At 38.4% G+C, this 23,173-nt stretch overlaps 1 protein-coding gene across 2 annotated transcripts in view; it reads left to right on the forward strand.

The window, feature by feature from the left end:
• Positions 1 to 11,207, forward strand: part of PTCHD4 (patched domain containing 4) — a 95,247-nt gene extending 84,040 nt beyond the window's left edge. For both annotated transcript variants that reach the window (XM_035321659.1, XM_035321660.1), the window contains exon 3: positions 1,372 to 11,207. In XM_035321659.1, coding sequence (XP_035177550.1) covers positions 1,372 to 3,005 — 1,634 coding nt within the window. In that variant the 3' untranslated portion in view covers positions 3,006 to 11,207. The remainder of the gene's footprint in view (positions 1 to 1,371) is intronic.
• Positions 11,208 to 23,173: the final 11,966 nt, after the last annotated feature.

The raw sequence follows: 23,173 nt of genomic DNA on the forward strand, positions 1-23,173 counted from the left end.
AAGTGCAGAGAACTTTCCTCTTTGTCATTAAAATGTGTTTTTAATTTTGAACAAAAAACTTGTTTGATAGTCAAACCCTTTTGGCTATGTTTTTTAATCTTACATTTTCCTCAGAATTTGAAATTCTTTACTGGTAAATAATATATATATAAATTATAATATACATAATATGCATATTATATATATATATAATATATACATTATATACATGTATAATAGAATAATATATTTCTAATATATATATGTATATTAGATATATAACAAACATATAAAAGCCACATATAAATTATCTGAATATATATATGTGTATATAATGAATATCTTTAACAAGTTAAACCTTTTCCGGTAAACTTAGCTTAAAATTTTTCATTCTGTCTCAAAGTTTAATTGCTGTAGATTTTCTGGACTATGGCTGTGATGAGTAAAATTACAGGAAATCTTCCTTAAGCTTCCATTTCTTGTAGAAAAAAATATATGTCTAAAATAGTTCTCAGAATTTAATATAAAATAAGAACCTCTGGAGCACTGTTTGCCTCTGTCTCTTTCTTGAATGTCTGCTAATGTGAACTAAAGGAATTCCTTCTCACCAGGATGAGCTGAGAGAGAAGGAGAGAGAGAGGGAGACAATAATGAAGAAAACATCAGTTTTCCAGACAATTAGTGTGATCCAAGGATCTAGCCAGTCCTGCACTCTCTGTAATTACCACCAACACGTCAGTTTTAGTATAGTGTGGAAACTTGCACACAATCACTGAGAAGAGCCTGTTTTAGTTAGAAAGTAGAGAACCATCATACAAATTTGTCTGGTTACTTGATGGCAGTATATTTTTTCCTTTGTCAGGCATTAAGAACCAAGGTGTCTCTTGGTCAAACCAATTTATTTCTCCAATAACACCATTAATTTCTATTTTCTGGAATAAAATGTTATTTGTATTAGTAAGCAGTTCCAAATGAATCCCTTAAACCTTGAGAGATGTAGTAAGTTGCCAGAAGGAATTTTGAGAAACAACCCTGAACTTGAGCTAAATTTAACGTTTTCCTTTTTCTTATATAGGCAGTTCATTTGGGAATTGTTCATTAAAATCAATGTGTACCTTTCAAATGATATTTCACCATTTCATTGCAGGGATGATAAGCATTGAAAGTCTCAGAATATCAGGTTGTTCATCTTAATATCTGCATATTATTTCTGGTATCTAGCTTTACACAGACACATCACAATTTTTCATTTGTTTAAATGCTGACAAAATCATAACAAAACTTAGCTGAGGTTTTTTGTTTGTTTGTTTGTTTGTTTGTTGACTGCTGGAGGATGAAAAATTCGACCTCCTTTATCTGTGCACATGTATATGCTTTGTTTTCTCATTTCAGGTCATGGAACCAAAGGAGTATTTGAACTTCTTTCAGGATGGCGTCGAACCAGAGAGAATCTGCCATTCAAGGACAGAGTAGCAGATGCCTACTCAGATGTCATGGTCTCCTATACAATGACAAGCTCCTTGTATTTCATAGCCTTCGGCATGGGTGCAAGCCCTTTCACCAACATTGAAGCTGTAAAAGTCTTTTGCCAGAACATGTGTGTCTCAATCTTGTTAAACTATTTCTATATCTTCTCCTTCTTTGGCTCCTGCCTGGTCTTTGCTGGCCAGTTGGAGCAGAATCGTTATCACAGTATCTTCTGCTGTAAAATCCCTTCAGCAGAATACCTGGACCGGAAACCTGTGTGGTTCCAGACCATGATGAACGATGGCCATCAGCACACTTCTCATCATGAGACCAACCCATACCAGCATCACTTTATCCAGCATTTCCTCCAAGAACATTACAATGAATGGATTACCAACATCTATGTCAAACCATTTGTGGTGATACTGTATCTCATCTATGCCTCTTTCTCCTTTATGGGGTGCTTACAGATTAACGATGGAGCCAACATTATCAACCTTCTTGCCAGTGAGTCTCCAAGTGTATCCTATGCCCTCATACAGCAAAAGTATTTCAGCAACTACAGCCCAGTGATAGGCTTCTATATTTATGAACCTCTGGAGTACTGGAATGGCACCGTGCAAGAAGACCTAAAAACATTGAGCCAGGGGTTCAACACAGTGTCCTGGATTGAACAGTATTACCAGTACCTTCGAGTGGGTAACATTAGTGCAACCAACAAAAGTGACTTTATCAGTATCCTCCAGAGCTCCTTTTTAAAAAAGCCAGAATTCCAGCACTTCAAAAACGACATCATTTTCTCCAAAGCTGGAGACGAGAACAACATTATTGCTTCTCGTTTGTACCTGGTGGCCAGGACTAGTGAAAACACACAGAGGGAGGCAGTGGAATTGTTGGAGAAGCTGAGACCGCTCTCTCTTATACAGAGCATCAAGTTCATTGTGTTCAATCCTACCTTTGTTTTTATGGACCACTATGGTTTATCAGTAACCATGCCTGTCCTGATTTCTGGTTTTGGCATCCTGCTGGTGTTAATACTGACCTTTTTCCTGGTTATCCACCCTCTGGGAAATTTCTGGTTAATTCTCAGTGTCACCTCAATAGAGCTGGGTGTCCTTGGCTTGATGACCTTATGGAATGTAGACATGGATTGCATTTCTATACTGTGCCTTATCTACACTTTGAATTTTGCCATAGATCACTGTGCACCCCTGCTTTATACATTTGTACTAGCGACTGAACACACCCGAACTCAGTGTATAAAGAACTCCCTCCAAGAGCATGGGACAGCCATTTTGCAGAACATTTCTTCTTTTCTTATTGGGTTGGTCCCCCTTCTCTTTGTGCCTTCAAACTTGACCTTCACACTGTTCAAATGCTTGCTGCTTGCTGGCAGTTGCACACTTCTGCACTGTTTTGTTATTTTGCCTGTCTTTCTAACCTTTTTCCCACCTTCCAAAAAGCACCACAAGAAAAAGAAACGAGCCAAAAGAAAGGAACGAGAAGAGATTGAATGCATAGAAATTCAGGAGAATCCTGATCATGTGACAGCTGTCTGAAAGGCTCAGAAAAAAATATATTTCCTCTTTTAAAAAAAGCGTTGCACAGAGATGCAGGGAAAATAGAGCAAAGATCTCAGCTGCTTGTGCTGGCCAGGTCTGACAAGGCAAGGAAGATCAAGAAGGGGTATTCATGACACATCAAGGTGCAAACTTTTTTTAACAAAAATAATGAAAGAAAAAATAACCACAAATATTTCCTTTGAATCCTCATTCTCCACCAGGGAAGAGTCTATTGGCCATTAAATGTTCCTGAATCTCAAACTGTAGCTCTAATGGGAATTACCTGATCTGTCATAATTAAGACTGAAGCGAAGTTGAAAAGAAAAGTTACCACTAAGAAAACAGTAGTGAAAAAAGACAGTATGCTTTGATAAAACTGTCCACAAGAAAACAAACAAAACATTGCAATTGAGAAAAGGGAACAAAATCAAGAGAGATTTTAAAATGTATTTTTTTTATTATTTTCTTGAGCAAGTTGTTAAGATAAAACCTATGCACTTGGGAAGTCAATGTTTAAATCAATCTAAGCCAAAGTACTTCCCAATTTCAGTATATCTACAACACCACAGTTCAAGTTAGTGTGAATTTAGATGGCAAAGCTGTACTGCCAAGGGAGAGAGGTATTGTTTATATAAGAGAAGAAATTACCATTGGCCATTTGGAAATTTAACATTTAGTGTCTTTAAAGCTGACACATGCCATTTATTCCAAGAGGTCACAGCTGGTAGCTATCACCATACTTACATTTTGGCATTTCTGAATTATGAAATTCCCCTTGAACTAGCAGATCCCAAGAAACTAACCCAGGCCATTACCACTGCAGCAGTATTTGCAGTTCCTGCAGTGTAACACTTCTGAATTCTAATTTATCAGTGTTGACATTAAATACTGAATATTAATCAAGCAGGCGCTTTAAATGTAATGATGGATTGCATATCACAGACATAATATGATCGTGTTACAGCTGAGTCAGCTCTGGAGCACCCACACGGTATTATTATTATGTATTTGGTCCAACAGACGAAGGGATATGTTTGCTGGTCCCTGCAATATGCTGCAGGAAGTGGGATTTTCCCCTTCCTTAAGCAAAACATCAGTCAAATACTTGTGACATTAAAAAAAAAAAAAAAAAAAAAAAAAAAAAAAAAAAAAAGGGTTTGCATGGGGCTGAAGAAACCCCTAACTGTAAAAAGAAGATCAGTCCCCTGTGGGAAGGGCAGGGGAGGGCAAAATATCTTTATTATTATTACTCCTAAATATCTGAGTGTTGATTGTCTGCAACATAAAGCTTTGTTCTGGCAGTTGAAATTTCACAAAGAGTGCAGAAACTCCACATTTACTATGTGACACTAGAAATTGCACTGTAAAGAACTATGAACAACTTTCTCTGCTATACAGCATAGTAGCCCAAGAGAAGGGATGAAATCCGATTTAGCCATTTCAGTTTGCTCTTGGCCCAATTCAGCGCTGGAACTCGCCATGTCCATCTCCCCTTTCAGTATTCTAAAAGGGCTTGCTTTCTACTCTCTGGAATATGGTATAGCATCACCTACATGAGCAATGTCTTCCTAAATATATAGTATCCATGAGGACACTATGTAAAGATATCACTATATGGAGTGTTTATATCTACTTTGTATTACTTGTGGGTACCTTTAAAAGACATCTGGAAGCTGTTTGTTTTCCAAAATGTGTAAACGTGTTTATTTGTGGCTGGTTAACTGAGACTCAGACATGCGGAGTTTGCTGACGAGGTGATGTACATATGTTTCACTAAGAAAAATCTCTGCAAGAAGTTGATTCTTTGTTCTGTGACATCTCCCACCTCTTTCTACTGCTTCGTGATTAGGGAGAGCCAGACAAAATTCACCTGCAGCACAAAAAGCCATGTGAATGTCAGTTCTAATGTTCATTAACTGCTTCTGTTTTCAAGATATGCAGTTTTTCCTCCTTTCTGTCCTTTCTGTACTTTTTCATTACCATTTGCCAAAAATGACTTCTGTGTTATAGGAGTGGTCAAACCTCTTGATTGTTCAAGGGACATTTTATGTGCAACAAGTTCTAGAGAAAGGTAAACTTTCTAGATAGGGAAAGCTTCCAAAGTCTGAATCCAGATCTGAACTTCAGGTGTATCTAGATCAAGGTTATTGGTTTGACCCAAGATATTCAAGGGTCAGCTGCAAAACCAAGGTCTAACTAGTTTGGTAAAATTTAGGAGCGGGGATGTTTTAATGTTGAGTTATGGCTCATATTTGTCTCTAGTTGGGAAGTATTTACTGACTTTGATCTGCATCTTGAAGACATTGTGCAATATCCACCTCTTCAGAACAGTTGGTTCTGAATGTCAAGGCTTGCATACCTTTTCTTACATTTCCTCCACTGTCCATACAAAACTGGATTGTCGTAGCACAAATGTGACCCCTGTGTATCGCTTCTGAAGGTGTCCTTTTTTCCACCTGCTCTGTGTGTCACAATGGAAGCTATTGGTCTTCTTTTGTACCACAGAGATGTATCCCAGGGATCTCTGTCATGCATTGTTTTGAAGAAAGTAACATTTTCCAAAGCCATCAAAGCAGAGATTCATCTCATCTAACTGTGGGTGTTAACAATGTAGATATTAATATCAAAGCTTCCTTTATGGATATAAGAGGGGGACAGATACCTCTGGTCTTTTTTACTTCTGTTCATTAGAAGTAAATGAATCACACCTTTAAAATGCCTGTTTCTGAATATTGGTAGTAAAGGAAGCTCAGAGCAATTCAGACACAGATATCAGCAATGCCAACACATCTAAGTTTGGTGAGATTAACCCCACCTAAAATATCCAAATACCAAGTGAAAGAAAAAAGAAAAAGCCTTAGAAAATTGCCTTCCAAGAGTCTATTTTAGGGATAATTCCCTGGTGTAACTCAGCTCAAAATTTGTTTGGCATATGAGGCCCTTATGCAGAACAGAGCTTATAAAATTGCCAGGGAGAATAGTGAGCTAAGAAATCAGGGGATTTTAATGTTGAGGGTGGACTCACACAAATGAGTTAGAGTATAATGATATGTCAAACCAGTTTCTCTCTCAGTACCATACATGTGCAGTAGGAGACACAAAATATATAGAATGTGCTCTGGGACTTGGAGTATTTTATTTTGATGTCAACGCAGGACTAGAGCAAAAAACAAATCATATCAAAACAAACCAGATCTTCCATGGAAGTCATTTTGTTACTTAACCATTTTCCGGACCTACCAGGAAAGACCATTGCAGCTTTTACTTCTGCAGATATGTCAGTCTCCGTGGACCAAGGAAAACTTCTACTCAAGCTAAAAAAGTGATTATTTTATTCTATAATTCAGCCACACCAGAAAAATTTGGGGATGGGGAGTCCATATTTTTTAATGTCTTCTCCTATTTTTTGCTTGTTTTCCTTTCAATATTTTTCTATAACTTTGCCCCTTTTCTGCAGTCTCATGGCACGTGTTCAGCTCAGCTGGAGCTACATATGTATGTGTGAACATAGGACATAGCCCACACACCAAAACAATTTGACACTCTCATCCAAGCTGCATATTGGATCTTCATTATACTTTTTTTGTTTGTTTGTTTGTTTAAACCAGTTTCCTTAGTTCCCTGGGATGGTGTACATCTTCCTTTAATGTCTGTTTATAAATATATATTCTACATAAGCTGGCAAGAGTTCTGTGTGATTTTCCTACTTTGGTTTCATTGCCTCACTGTTAAAGTTCACCGTTGAGATAACTCTGTTGAAGTCAACAGGTTTATTGCCATGATATATATGGCTTTGCATGTTTTCTATCCAGCAAGAAATGAAACCATGACAAATGAACCTCTTCATTGTTGATAAGCTTGTTGAATAATGTATCTGTCTATATAGCCATTGTTGCATGCTGCATTCAGGAGGCTGGAGTGGAGGTGTCCTGTAATTTTTTCCATTACACTTTTCCATACTGACTGTTTTAACTGTAACTAACCTACTCCTGTCTTTTTTGTTAGAATTAGGGTTTTACCTCTGTAGTCCAGTACTTGAAGTTTCATGAATTTATTGCCTAACAAATCAACATACTTTTTATGGCCAAGATAGGTATGAATGCATGGCACCTTGCATGTATAATGTAGAGATTACCTTCAGGACTATCATTCTCAGCCTTTTACCTCAAAAACTTCCTATGTAGGACGTAACCTGCCACATGCTAATATCTATCTGAGTTCAGCTGAGCAACTCTAGTTTCAAAATTTTCTTAAGGGGGAAAGAAAGGAACTAGGGGGGGGAAGGAAGAAATATGAAGTAAAGTAGTTGTATAATCAGTGTTCTTTTTTTACCTAAAAATCTATCACTGCTCTGCTCTTAATTAAGTCACACTGAGTAGTGACTCAAGCATAATTAAGATTTATTTCAATTGAGTTATTCCATATTTCACTATGACAAGAACTTGGCTTATTTTCCTTAAGGAAGCACCATGCTAAGTCTCTTAGATTAATTTTTTGTTTATTTGTAGTTATAGACTTTAATAACTTGTTTTTCATTGCAATACTAGGTTTTTGAGTTCCTCAAGCTCTCATTTGAAGACCTAGGAAATACTAAACAGAAGCAAAGTTAGGCAATCAGTGAACAAGAGACATGTTAGGGAAAAGGGATACTTCACAGAGAGGCCGTGTATCCTTCAACAAAGCTCTAAATAAAAAAAAATGATGTTAAGACTGTCTCAGAAGTATGTTACTGTGATGGAAATTGCCAGGTTAAAGTGAAGTGGAAACCAAGTGAAGCATGTTGTGTGGAGGATAATGTAATCAAATTATAGACAGTCAAAACTTTGATTCTTGGCCTATACAATCTTACTCAAACAAGAAGACATTTGAAATGAGGAGACTGAATATGGAAAGAAGTTCATCCATCACGCAAAATGTTTCTTTTCACCATAGACTTGCATAAAGGAAAATCATAACCCAAGTGCGTGAGCCTCTCTATAACCTGTTTTCCACTTGCACCAAAGAAGGGATCACATCCTGGCTTTCACAACCCTGTGGGAAGAAAATTCAAAGCTGCTTCCTTAAGTGATACAGTTGTGAATGAGAACTGTAAGATTCACACCATGTTGCAAGAGCACATGTTCCATGCCCTCATTGTTCATTCTCTTCCTTCAGCAGCACCACAGTCTCCTGGAGGTACCTGCCTGGCAGAGTTCCTGAATTTCCCCAGGAATAATCTGGGATTTGTCATCACAGCAGCACACAGGCAAACACCTCACACCACGACATTTTCAGGGTTTTTTTTATAGGTGTTCTTTGAGAGATCCCCATTTCTCACTGCAGAACACCTAACAAAATCCCACCTGCCTGACACTGGAGAGGTGCACTTCTTCTTCTGACACATCAGTCAGGAAGTTTTGGGGAAGATTTTCATCTTAATCCACAAGGCTTTCTTTTACCTATGTGTTTCAACCTCCTTCATAGCTTAAAAGCAAATGATCCAATGTGAAACTTAGATGTTCATCCTACCTATAGTAGTGTGCAATGTTGCCTATCCACAAAACTGATGTGGGTTGTTATTTTTCAGCACAAACATAGGGATCTGACCTCCTTGCCCAGACCCCCAGACAAAATCTTGCTGAAAACAAAAAAGGATGAAACAGTTTCAAACTTCATCTTTCCTTGGATTCTTTGTCGTCCCTCTGTCATACCAGCGTGCCTGCACCACTGCTAGTGTTTTTTTCCTGCTTCCTCATTAGAGAAAGTAAAGCTTCTCCTTCCCACTCCCTGAGGCTGTCTTTCCTTTGCAGCTCAACTTATTTTGTACTTTTTTTTTTGTACTTTAATCTTCCGTGTGAGCTCTCAACCCCTTCAAAATTTTCCTTTATTTATTTATTTATTTATTTTTAAATCTCTGAGAGCATAACCCTGTTGAAATAAATGGAAGATGCTTGGATGCATCAAAGTGCAGAGTCTGATACAGAAGTAGCTAATTTATAACAGCACTCAAAAAGCTCGAAACTTTCATCAGACAGAAAATTGTCTGTAAGAAAACTCAGGAAATAATTAAGCTTAATTTTTTCTGCACTTTTTATCTCATAAAATTCTATTATTTGTGTTCTTTTTACAGTAGGCATTATTTTTTTTTAGCACTCCTTTATCTTAGAAGTGCATAGTTTTCCTCTACATTTCTGTCTCAGAAAAATAAATGGATATTTCTTCATGCCCTAGAAAAGAAAATACTGTCCATGCTAGGAACATTTTGTGCCAAGTTTCTGCTCAGAGCACATTTTCCAGGCTGAATTATACAAGCCTCTGGAAGCAAGTATTTCTAGTGGAAATGCTGATACAGCCTTAACTAGAGAAAAATTAATGGTACTTCAACATTATACTGCTTAACTTCATCTTCCCTGCATCAGCCTGCTGGATATTCTGGGCAGTATTTCTAATACAGATTAATAATGGTGTCACCATTGCTTGCCACACCACTACTTTAGCAATATCACATGGGTAGTTCTCGTAAACACACATCAGAGCCTATCCTGTTTATGTACTAAATTCCTGTCGAGATTAGCAAGGCTTCTGCCAGAGCAGGGATATATTCCAGGACAAAGTAGTGTGACAGCTCTCTGCTGTAAGCATTCTGGGTTTTGGCACCTCCCAGCTGTATGTTGGATGTTGCACTGAGTTTCTTTGTAAAGGACAAAGAGCATTATTTTTGTTTCAATAAGCCACTTGAGAATGTATCATGAAAGAATTTAGATTCAGTCATGGATATAATTTTTTTACATGAGAGTTTGAATAGGAATGTCAATTGTGTGAAGTCTCCACAAATAGAGAAATCTTGGTCCAAAATATTTTTTTTTCTTTTGTTTCTATTGCATTAGATGTCTTTAATCTTATTTCCTCTCATTGATATGGACTGGAGTTTTTTCACATGTTGCAGAGAAGATAAATATTAATCTACAAAAATATCCTGTTTGTCAGAAGCAGACTTTCTTTTGGAGGAAGCCCCATTGCTTTCAGCTCCATGTCATTTGAGTTGCAGCATCTGGCAGCAGCAATGTTAGTTTGTACCTCTTCAGAGACAGGCTCTTACTCTCATTGTGTACACATGAATATCAAATACGTTGGATCTGTGGGATGTGTGATCTTGTTTTGTCTCTACATTAAAAAAGAGGTGGTTGCAAAATTTAGTTCTGCTGCCAAATCAACTTTCCATCATTAGGTAGAAAAACAAAGTGTGACAAAGTCACTTGTTCCTGTGAGAGCATCACAGAAGTATCATCTGGCTATGAAAACAGCTAGAAACAGTGACAGCAGCTAGGCCTGAAGAAGAATTTGTTCTCTTCTGACTACCTCAAAGATCCACATGTATAAAAACAAATTGCTACTGAACAGTGCCATGAAACTTGCTCATACTGGCCATGATACAACCAAGTGAAGTACAGAAGTTAGGGCCCAACCTCTTAAGACCAAGACAATTGCCTTTGGAGGTGATTCCAGGTAATTGCGACACAGGGACTGGAATTAATCTTCAAAACTATGAAGTCTCTAGGGAAGATCCTGGCACAGTTTTGACCTGGAAAACTACTTTCCCTCCCCAGCAATTTCCAGGCACAGTCTGGATGCTGGCATGTTCAAGGGATCATTCCCACCAGACTGTTTATTTGCAGTTACCCGTTTTTCAGAATATAGGACAGTTCAACAGTATTGACATTGACAGACCATGCCAGCCTCCTTCAGGGCCAGAGAGCATCCATCACCTGTCAATGCTTGCTTTACTGGAAAGTTATAGCTTTAGACCCTAATGTAGCCTATATTCATACTGGTATTTTACTTCTGAAGATCTTAATCTGGCAAAGCACTCAAGTAAATGACTTCATTTAATCAAATTCTTAAGTCTCATGGACTGGGACATCTTTAGATTTAAGCATGTGTTTAAGTACTGAGCTAAATAAAATGCACTTATCTCTGCTTCAAGTTAAATATGAGTTGTACAGAAAAAGAGGCCTTAAAAGAAAAGGCCCATTTCCCATAACATACTAAATCCTGCAATTATAGTAGCAATTTCACAATATATAGGAAGACCGTGCCAAGGACATATATTTTTCAGGGTTTCAATTTCCCTGATGTGAGACATCTCAGGGACATTTTAGTGATTTGTTACAGTCATACAACACTCAGGCAAGAACAAAGCCTTGCTGAGCACTTCTCCTGGAAAAAAAAAAAAAAAAAAAAAAAAAAAAGTAACAAGAAGATTTTTGACTCAGAATGAGAATACAGTATTTTATGATGTTAAAGTTAATTTTTAAAAGAAAAAATGAAACTTTCATTTAAAGCCATTCATTATTTCTTTCAAGTGATACTCTGGAGAAGTGCTGGATGTGCCTCAGTTATGGAGACGAATTGCTTAATGAAATTAAATCCAGCTTTACCAATAAAAAGAAAAACTGGTTTTGTGCCCAGTATAAAACTTACTATGGCATCATCTGCTGTTTTTTAATTAAATTAAATGTGAATGATGGCATGCATGGGACAGAAGTAGAGAAGCATGCTCTACATGTCCTTGAGCTGCATCTGGTGAGGAACACCTATGCACACCAGGAAGAGAGACTGTCTCCATTCCTGCAAAAAACAGGTGCAACTGCCAAGCCAGAAACATTGTGAATAATCCCATTGGCTTCAGTGAAGCCATCAGGATATATTTAAAGATATGCACATAAGCCTTTGCTTGAGTGAGGGTTGAGACCAGGAGATATGCTAATATTAAAAGGAGGGTCTTAAATCAGGCATTTCTTCAGCATCTGTAAAAAGACTCAGTGTAACTAAATTGTTCCTTAAAAGAAAAAATGCTTTTTAAAAATAAAATGTCAAGCTCAATAGCAATACAGGCAATATAAGTATTTAAGAGTCTAATGAGAAAGATAAGAGTGTATTTTCAGGAAATTAGTCTTCCCTTTGTGATGTCTATAGCCAACGTACTATGGAAATGCAGAACCACACAAAAAAAAATGAAGTAGCGGAATTCATCTGTCCTAGCTCAGGCACACAAAAAAATCAGATATCAAATAGCTCCCCTTCTGCTTGTAGTCAAAGGAGAGAAATAGGTACTGCAATTCATCTAGCTCAGATAGCTGTTCTAGGATGAGGGCCCTTGCACGCATCCAACAGCAGCTCACAATGCTGGTGAATAGCCCAGGATGAGTAGAAAATATACCTGTGAACACGTGTCTAAAGAGGTATCAGATTAGCCACTCCAAGGTATCTATGCTCATAGTAACTGCAATGAAAATGCTGATAAATAATTTTCCAATGATGGGTATCAATAGGTTTGATTTTTGCATTGTTTGGGGAAGGGGTTCTAAAATGGGTCATTATGGCTCCAGGATGGGTGCAGGGTGACTGGAACATTGCGAACCATGCAGTTGTGAGCAGCCGAGAATCACTGTAGGGAGAATACAAAAATTAAGGAAGACTGAATTAAGCAAGTACTGCAGGGTCAGATGAAGGACTTTTTTTTTTCAAATGTTATTTATGTCCATTTAAACTCTAATTAAACATAATGTTTGTTCTTTTTTTTTTTTTTTTTAAGCCCATGGTGATTAGCTTTTCTATCTCCCTTTTAAGTTGTAGAATTTGCTTAGCCTTTCTTTGGATGAATTTAGCATTAGGTGTTTAATTATTGAAATTTCTCAGGTGTGGGCAATATTACTGTGCTAAGAATAAACACCATGAGTCAATATTGTTTTTCATCCCTCATAAAGCTCCCATGTTGCTGAAAACTGTTAATATTTTTCAAGATTATACCATGACCATATTTGTATAAAAGCCTTTTTCTGAGCTTGAAATTCTATACCAAATACTTATGTCTTTGAAAGACTGGATTCTTCAATAAAATATATTCGTCTTTAATATTAGAATTTTCCCTTTCTTTAATGGAAAGATATTCAGTATTAATGCACATTACAGGATGATTTTGTCAGGTACCTGTTTCCTCACATTTAGTTTTAGAGGAAATGTACAGGCTTTTTGTTTTGTTGTTGTCATTTTTTATTTTATTTATTTATTTATTTTAAGAGCAAATGTGAAGATAAAACCTTGGGCAGCACCAGGAATTGGCACCTCACAAGGTGTGCAGGGCATCTTAGAGACTGGGGAGAGGGGGGTGAGGTAGTTGGCAGCCCTGAGCTGACATATGGACCCTCACAGGCTATCAGCAGATACACAATTTACAGCTGCCCTGAAGCTATGCTAAATGCAACCAAATGTTTAAGTTTCACAGACAAAGCTGACTAGATAATTGCCTCTATAGGACATGACCCATTTCCTCCTTCACCACTGGCTCATAGACTCATATCAACACCTCCTTTCTCACCAAGTTATGTCTCAGCTTCTCCCCTTGCTTCCACAACCCTGGTAGTATTCAGCTTCTCTGTCCTCAGCGTCCTCAGCAGTAGTGTTGGCACATTGTGTCCTCAGTTTTTCTCTGACCAGCTCTGGGAAGCCCAAGGGAACCTGTGCCCATGGTGCTCAGTGCTGTCCCTTTGCCCCTGCCTCTGTGCTGTCATTTCCCTTGCTTTTGAAAATGAACATGCACAAGCAGATCTCAGGCCCCTGAGTAAATTTACTGTGTTCAGCTTTGGGCCCCTCAGTACAGGCACAAGAAGAACATCAAGACCCTGGAGCATGTCCAGAGCAGGGCTATGGGGCTGGTGAGAGCCTGGAACACAAGTCCTGTGAGGAGCAGCTGAGGGAGCTGGGGATGTTTGATCTGGAGAAGAGGAGGCTCAGGGCAGACCTTACTGCTCTCTGCAGCTACCTGAAAGGAAGGTGTGGTGGAGCCTGGGGACCTTTTTTCACGGGTAACTAGTGATAGGACTAGAGGAAATGGCCTCAAGTTGTGCTAGGGGAGGTTCAGGTTGGAAATGAGGAGACATTTCTTCTCAGAAAGAGCAGTCAGGCATTGGGATGGGTTGCCCAGAGAGGTAGTGGCATCACCATCCCTGGGGGTGTTCAAGGAAAGGTTGGGCATGGTGCATAGGGACATGGTTTGGTGGGTGACATTGGTGGTAGTGGACAGTTGGGCCAGATGATCTTGGAGGTCTTTTCCAGCCTTTGTGATTCTATGATAAATGGTGAGCTTAGGACACATTAAAATGTGTATTTCACATGCAAAAATCCCTTTCCCATCCAGGGCAAATGTTAACCTCTTGGTTTTCCATTGAAGTCTCTGGCTATATCCTGAAGTCCTTATTTTCAGTACGCTGCTGTATAGGAAACCTACTGGACTAAGGCTCTGTCCTTATCCACAGAGCTGGTCTCCTGTCAGATGAGAAGGACGGGTTGGCACAGGACCAGGTGACACAACCTTGTCAATCACATTGGAGAGGGCACCTGACCCAGCATGTAGGCCTGTCCCTCTTATCAGGCTATTTTCTGCAGACACGCTTATCTTCCATTTCTAAATCAATCACCATTTCCCTAGGTGAGTTTTCTAGATAGTGGTCTCAAAATGCACTAAAAGGGCACTGCTGGAAAAGTGCTTCTGCTAGCGGATGCTGGCAAAACTCTCCTTGGTGAAAGAAAAGCTGCTAGTTTTAATTTTATGAGGTAAAAAGTAACTGTGTCTGATCTTGGTGCCACCAAACACCCCCACTGTGAAATCTGGGTAATACTGAGTGCAAGAAAGACAACACATGCTAATTGTACAATACTGAGGTTGTTCAGCTGAATTGCAAGAAGTCATGAAATTACTTCAATTGAAATATAATTTGTCATCAAAATTTTACAGTGCCTGTTGCAAATAGCTAGTCAGACTTCAGAAATTTTTCATGTTTCTGCCTAAAAATTCAGGACTACAACTTATGAACACAGTCAACTCACACAAAAAATGCTCAGCAGCAGCAATATATCTGTGCTGGCCCCATGTCAAATGTCCTCTTGTAAATCAACTGCACAGGGGCTCCCCTCTTCTTGAAATCAAGCTAATTATTGTATCAGAATGATTCCTGCAATCACAGCCAAGAATTCCAGCTGATATAAGTCAGCCTGCATGATATAATGGCAAATGAAGCTCATCTGCTCACCTACAGAGGACTTCATCCTCAAATTTTAGTGTCTGACTAAGGGTGTTTTATCATGTTTAACCAGCTCATTTAGTAGCATTGCTGTGAGTTTTTTTTTTTTTTTCCATTTTCTGTTTTTATTTAACTGTCTACACAATTTTCTCCATTCTTCTTCTTCTTCCATTGGATTTATTTGGAGTTGAAACAAAAAATATTTTTTTCTTCATTGCATCTATTTACACAATCTTACTTGGGACTGCAAATTCACAAATAAATAAATAAATGCAGCAGAGGCTACTGTTTTAGGCTTTGGCTTTCCATGAGATCAGGAGGATAAGTCAATACTACTTCTATTGACCTCAGCTAGATGTTAGATGCTGCCATTTCTGCTTGTGTTAATAGTGTGCCAGTTTCACTTTCATGAGGAAAGAGCAAATTTGACCCGAAGAGAAAAAGGTACCTCACAAAATTAACTTTCTCTTTTTCTCCCTGTTTTCTAAGGAATGCCTCGTCCAGAAACTTCAGATTGCTATGACTAAGAAAAAGTAGGCCAGAAGTTCTCAACTTCCCTTCACTGCTAAGGACACAGAAAATCTTAGCAAGGTTTTCTGAGCATGATGCAAATAAGACTTTTAGAGACTCTCTTCAACCAGTATATTGGTTAAGTATATTGGAGTATTAACACAGCGAGCCCTTGGACTCTGCTGAGCTCAAAGAAACAAGGACAATGTACGTCTGGCTAGGAGAGAGATACCCCAAAGGCTATAATGTGGTAAGGGCTTCTGCAACTACTTTTGCTATTGAAATTAGTAAAAAGATTAATATAATCTTCACAAATAAATTTCACTTCTAGATCTCTATCTGTGGAAGGTTTCTCTCTCTCCCAACCCAGATTTGGTCTGGGAAGTTTTAAGGATAAAACAGAACAGATGAAAACAAAACTGCCCTTCTGCCTTTCAGTGGAAGTTCTGACCTGCTGTCTGCAGGATTTCATCTTGGTAGATCATCATTCTAAAGTAGCAATTACAGTTCTGTACTTAACTGAGGACACTCAGGTATAATATAGTCCCAGGGTAATTACTATTTTTAATTTTTGAAAACTGAACAGTAAATGCTGATCAATTGATTGGGAGAAATAAAAGGTGATATATGGATATGAATATATATATATTTAAAAAATCAATACATAATTATGGAGCCAATAAATTTAAACTGTTGCCAGCTACTGAGATTTTCAGTAAATTCCTCCTTTTTTATGCAGGTTGAATTTTTAGTTCTAATTCTGCCAAATATGTGTGTGTGTGTGTGTGTGTGTGTGTGTGTGTTCATTGTCATTATTGTTATTACTGAAAATACCTCCCTTGTCCCCTCTTTCCTAGATCTGTGTGGATTTTGGTGGCATGTCAATTGATGGACCTTAGATCTTTCATGGGTTGTTGGCTCTTTTCCACCCATTTCAGTAGCAGGTCTGCATTGGTCAAAGTAACCTCTCTGTGTTAGGCAAAATTAGGTTGCATGCGTATATTTTGTCCTCAGATAGAGATATATTTGCAGCTGCTCCCCGGGAAGGATCTGTCTTCTCCTTAGAAAGATTCTACACTGCTGCCACAAAGGCAGCAAGTGCATAAATATTAAACATCCAGAATTTAAAGATCCTTACCTTGAATTTAGATAGATCCTCAAGGAGAAATCAGAGTGTAGAGTTAAGACAGGCGGTATCTTCATGGCAGTGCATGATGAGAAATGATGCTGTGGTTTGAAGCATACAAATTTTCTAGGAGCTCATAGCATCTTGCAAAAAAAATATATAATAATAATAAAATAATAATGTTCAAGGTTTTGCACCTTAAAGGCTTAACAGAGTCTCTTAGAGCAAACTAAATATTTCAAAATGTTATCAGTGGTGCTTCTATAAGAAACTATCATCTGCAATGAACTGCCCTATATATCCCACCTGATTGTGGGTGTGTGCATGGGCATAAGAGAATGGAAAAAAAAAAAAATAGGATTTTACGCTGCCCATCTTATTCATGACCACTTTTAGATTTTTAGCTGTAAATTATATTTTGCTTCGGAATTATGTGGTTTTGCTTACATCTGTTTCTCCATCTATCCTTTAAATGAATACTACTTAGAGCTGTCCTATGATGCATCACAGGGATAAAACTGCAGGGTAGGGGATGCAAACAAAACACTTCTGAGAAGAGGGGGAAGTGCCTGAGCAATTGGCTTGCACTGAAATCCCTGCTGCCCAAGTTATCAGCAGTACATATATTAGTGCTATTAAGACTGAATTAATCTGTGGCTCCCACACACATTGCAGCACTCTGGCTTTGCCCAGTGCTTGGCAGGACAGGACAGGTCAATGCAGCTGTAATCTGTATGTGAAGGAGCTGTGGTGATCTTCCCTTGCCCAAGTCAATGAGACATGCCTGCTGAATTTGTTAGATGAATGATCGGTCCAGGCTAAGCAGCTTTTCAACTATGATGATGTAAGGATCAGAGGACCAGTGCGAGATACTGTGTCAACAGGATACCACCATATGGAGAGAAATGGTTTCTTGCTTTTATTCTTCCAGGGGATAAATTTTACCAATCCTTTTTGTCTAGATTTCCTTGCCATAGAATTGAACAACTTGAACAGGGCTGCATGATGTCCAGGTAGAAGTTTGTTGTTCAGATCATACTCAATATCTGAAAATATCTGGGGGGTATCATCAGAGTTTGCTGGATTTAAGCTTTTTGTTTGTTTGTTTGTTTGTTTGTTTTTGTTTTTTCCTGCAGCCAGGTCAGGAAACAATTATGTTCACAGATGACGTGCCTGAAGGTAGCACTGAACAGCAGGACCAGAGATGGAAAAATACAAGACTTAATGCCGCACTAACATTTCTTATATCTTCTGCACAATCAGAGCTGCCCTCCTAATCATTTCAATCTGGGCCAGCTTAATTGGAACCTTCCTAACCATGAGTCAGCCTTGCACGTTTTCTGCATCTTTGCTAATTAAGAGAATTTTCACCTTTTATAGTCACTTTAGTATTCAGAGAAGTCTGCCGCAGGCTAATTATAATCATTGAGTGATGGCTTTAGAATTTCATGTTTGTGATGACATTTTATCACATTAAATTGGAATCCCATTACACTTCTTAAACTATGAGTGATAGACAAGAAGGTCATCTCTATGCAGGGTATTATCCATCATGCAAGTTTGGGCTGATAATAGGCTTCTACCCTGTTTTCTGCAAGTAAGTGCATTCAAAACCACAGTCTTTTCTGCTGTTTGGCTGAAGAGGTCAGAAATCCAGCAGATTCCTAACAAAGGAACACAAAAATACTGAGTTCAACATCCATGGGACAACCCATTTACTTTTGTCCCACAGATGCTGTTGTTTTGTGTGATTTGGGATACCAGGACACTGAGGGACTGGGAGGAATGAAGCAAGGCCATATATTCTTCATGGCATTGCTCCTCTATTTCCAAATCCATGGCATTTTAAGAGCTTAATCACTGATGCTGTGTGGAACATTCAGTCCCCTTGGGCTGAAGGAGCAATTATAGGAGCTCAGTCTCACCACAATGCAGTTGCTGCTTCTTACAGTCAGTGTTGTGTAACAGCTTAGAGCATCTTTCTCCCTGGCTCTGTAAAAACTCCTGCAGTGGCTCTCAGGGGCTTCCCAGCATTGATGCTTCTATGAAGCAACCCCTAAGAAAGAGCTCTCAAAGCTGCAGACCAGGACAAGTTGATGTTAAGGCCCTGAAAATTCATCTTTGCTTCTTGGCCAATAGCTTTGCTGTTTATCAATTTAGCTGGTTCAAAAAAGCTGGAAAGAGCCAAATCAAGGCATAAATTAGAAGAAAGATCACAAACAAATCATATAAGCATACTTTACTTAGCCTCATTCTACACTGTGCAAGGAAATATATCTACTGAATTAAAAATCTGCACAAACTCAGTCTTGTGGGGAATATTTCCACACTGAGCAGTGCTGCAATGATGAGAAGACAAGGCAGCTTTGTGAGCACAGATGCCGAGCGGTGTCAGCATGGCACTGTGCTAGAGCTAGTTACTCCTACTCAGGAATCAGACCAAGTTACCGTAGGAGTAACATCACACTGTATAAGGATTCCCCAATTTTCAGAGCTGATTTAGTACCTTTACACAGATCCTTTACAACTAACATTAGTATCTCTAACCCTGCATAGTTTCACAAGCATAAATATTCTGACTTTTGCTCATATCTTTCAAGCACAGGCTCACATCTCACTGGTGTCTGTGGGAGAGAAGCATGTGCTTATGGGCTTTGTTCATTTTGTTCATGCAGGATTTGGGGAGTTTATTGAACTGTAAGTAGCTGGATATTTAATTCCTGCTAAGGCAGCAATAAAGACCAGTTGCAAATGGGATTTGCTTTGTTCTTGGTTGAGGAAAAACTACAAAGCTTAAAATGAAATTTAGCAAAGCATATCATAAACATGCTTCTGTTTCTTCTTGGCTTCTTGTTAAATGAGTAAATGTTTCTGGGTATAGATGATAAAACTAAGAAAATAGAGCAGATCTCAATTTTTTAAAGGGCCTTCTTTTCAACTCATATGATGCTAGAGCCTGGTTTTCCTGAGTTTCAGATAGTCTTGAAAATTTGCATTTAAGGGGTTTGCATGCTCAGGAAATAATGTCAAAGCCAATGGTTGAGAAACTACCACTGTAAATTTCAAGCTTGTCATTTTTGACTCACTATATACCTTAGCCTGATATTTCTTCTATCTGCAGATTGGGTAATTATTGCTCATATGTCTCTGCCTCTATCCTATTGTACTGTACAGATGATAGGTAGTTCTAAATAGTTAACAAAAAATAACTCCTCCAACCCCCCCCCCAAAAAAAAAAAAAATATTAAAAAAAAAAAATTCAAATCCCTGAAAAGTACTGTTAAGGATCTGCTTTCTTAGGACTACTCTATATAATGTGCAATTGTGATGATACAGGACTGTTATTCTAGAAAACCTCTCCAGACTCCACCATTTCCAGAACAGAGATTCAAACTTATGCACCATTACATTTCAAAGATGCCTGGAAATGTACCACCATATGTCTGGCAGTTATCAGTCCTAATAATTTTCTAGAGTACATTTTAAAAGAGATTATCTCTGAAGGAGTTCACAGCCTGCAGAGTATTATTAAATCTATGAATGCATAAGGAAGGGGGAATCTCACTCCCTTTGTACATATATAATGTCTGAGATCAGCCAACAAAATAATTAATAAAAACTGAGAGGAGTACATATATTTTTGGAGCTTTAATTTTCTTCTTCTTCTTCTTCCTGGCAATTATACAAATACTGGTGGTTGCAGACATTTCTGATGGCAGGAGAAATTGATTAAAAAATCTGGTATTTCTTCATTTTTCTCCTCTCTCATCTAAGAGGCAAGTGAAAGGCACCAGCTCCCTGAATGCATCAGGAAGTGGGCAGGGGGAGCAGCTTCTCTGGCTCACATAAAGCCCCTGCTTCTCCTTGGGTTCAAACCAAGAAATTTTTACATAGGTGTTTTTCAGAACTGTGCTGCCGGTCTAGTTGTACTCTTAGTTATTTTTATGTTTGCATTCCCAGTTCCTTCTTCTGCCTACCTATCTGTCTTTCCCTGCTACACAGAGCTTCAAACACTCCAAAATTATTAAGCTATTCCTTCCCATATAGACTGCTCATTCTGGATAGTATTTTGGGCTTGTGATGGATGGAGATACATAGGTTGTTTCACTCCATGGTTCAGTAGGTGAGATGCATAGCCCACTTTACTGTCTCAGTCTTCTTTCTTCCTTTTCCCCTGAGGCATATCCTATGCGATCAGTTATGTAATGAGGCTTTTTTCAACAGAAAGAAGCCTTAGCCTCTGAGAGCTCTGAATGAAGCTGAATTGAAGCTGAATGAGTCTGGAATATACTATGCTACACCCACCAAGCAAAATAATTAGTCTTTCATTAAAATTATTTTCTCTTCTATCAGCAATGCTTTGTTTATCACTGTAAATTAGAATTTATAACCGTGGTCATTAAAAACAGTTACAATGGTACACATTTCCCATCCACATTCAGCTGCAGAGATGAAAGACAACTTTTTAAATGAGAACACATCTATTCCTATATATAATGCACTGTAACATCAAAACTCTTCCCCAAATCAGTTTCTACAAGAATGGGATACAAATGAGGATAACTTCATTTTTTTTCTGGCATCCTTATAATGGAAAAAGCTTAGTTTACAAAGAATATAATTGGTAACAGCTAACAGCATGGTAGGATATAATTTTGGGGTACTTCTGTGTGTTATTATTTTCTCATTTTTCAGACCTTTAATTCACATCCTGATATTCAAACAGAAATCCTTTCTTTAGAGCTTCACTGGAACATTTTTCAACAAAAACCTCTAAGCAGCACAGTTTTCCCATGTCATCTTGCCCATCCTATTATAAATAGCTCAGCTCCTCCACATGATGTTGCACTCATGTTCTTAATTAATTAGGTTGCTATTTTTAATTCTTCTGAGGAATCCCCAGAGGAATAGCCCTCTTAAGACCACAGAAGCATGAGGGATCTCCTGCTCATAAAGTTTAACAAGCGTCCCTTGACAGCTGGTTCCTGGAAATGTGATTCATGTGTTGACTTGCTAAAAATAGATGTAGGTGAACCAAAATAGAAGATCCAATGTAAGAGAAAACACACACAAAAATATAAGCAACCTCCACAAAGCACTAAGGGCACAAGGTGGCCAACAGCTACAGAAGTCAGGAAATGTGGCAGATTTTTGAAGAGATGCCTAAAGATGGTGCCTGGCTCCCATTGATTCTCACTGCTTAGAAGCTTTTAAAAATCTAGTAGAAGTGTACTTTTATCTTTCTAAAGGCTTTGAAAAGCCTGGTTGCACAGCACCTTTGAGGTCACCTCATGACTGGAGTTCCCCAAACTGAGGGAGCTTCAAAAGGCCAGCCTTTCAGAGCTTGTATTTTCACCACTTTTGTATCCCTGAAGGGATATCTAATCAAGGACTTGAAAATCCTTAGATGTGTTTGAATATCCTGGTCATCCTCGTGTTAATAGGGGAACCCAAAAATCATGGAATTGCCTGGAAATAAAACTGAAATAGACCAAGTTTCATTGCTTTTGAAGAGTGTGTTGCAGAAGGAAAGGGGATGCAAAGCCAGTTAAAAAGGCATGAATCTTTTAAAAATTCACTCATTTTTAATAACATAAGGTATAGTTTCTGTTGATGCATATACAGGCAACCTGAAGAGTCTTTTTTTTTTTTTTCTTTTTACTTTTTTTTTAAAAAATAAAAAAATTGACAGAATTCTTTTGATGTCTTAACCCTCTACCTTCACTTAGCAGGAGGACAAAGGTTCAATCCTGTTCCTTAGATCCAGGCAGAGGCTCACTGAAATAGGTCACCTGATGTACAGCCCTCTCCAACCTGACCCACTTCCATGATCAGCTACTCAAAGCCAGTAAGTCTGTACTCTGAAGTTAAGTCCAGGCAAAGATTTATACCTGATGATACCACTGCTTAAGTGCTCAGAATAAAATATTTTGGAAAATGCTCAGGAAAACCCTGTGGAAATTGCAAATAATTGGAGCACGGGCAATGGGCATGTATAGCTGAGAAGGAATAAAGTTCTCTTTATGAAAACTCCTCCTACCTGAGCCAAAGAAAAGCCCTGTAGATTAATAAGCTTGTGCCTTTTCAATATTCAGGTAGCACATTGCCCTCCTGCCCTTGGCTCTGCAGGTGCCCTGCACTGTCTTGACAAGCCTCAGGTCAGCAGAAATTGTTTCCAAGATCTCTCTGGTGACTTAGCAGCATTCAACGTGCAGGTGCAATCTTCAGCTTTCTCCTTAAAATTTCAGCTCTGCTTGTCAGAAACAAACCACAACCACAATTATATCCTAAGTGGAGACAATCTGGACACTCATACAGTTTGTACTTGTGACTTATATTTGGAACTTTGGGAGCAACTGGATCTGAATGTTTGATGGGAGAAACTGAAAACCACATAAATAAGAGCAGAACAAAGAACATCAGGTCAGTGAGTACCTTTTAGTTGAGTAAAACAAGGCAACTAAGAAAAT

This window comes from Oxyura jamaicensis, chromosome 3 (assembly GCF_011077185.1).
Source record: "Oxyura jamaicensis isolate SHBP4307 breed ruddy duck chromosome 3, BPBGC_Ojam_1.0, whole genome shotgun sequence".
NCBI lineage: Eukaryota > Metazoa > Chordata > Aves > Anseriformes > Anatidae > Oxyura > Oxyura jamaicensis.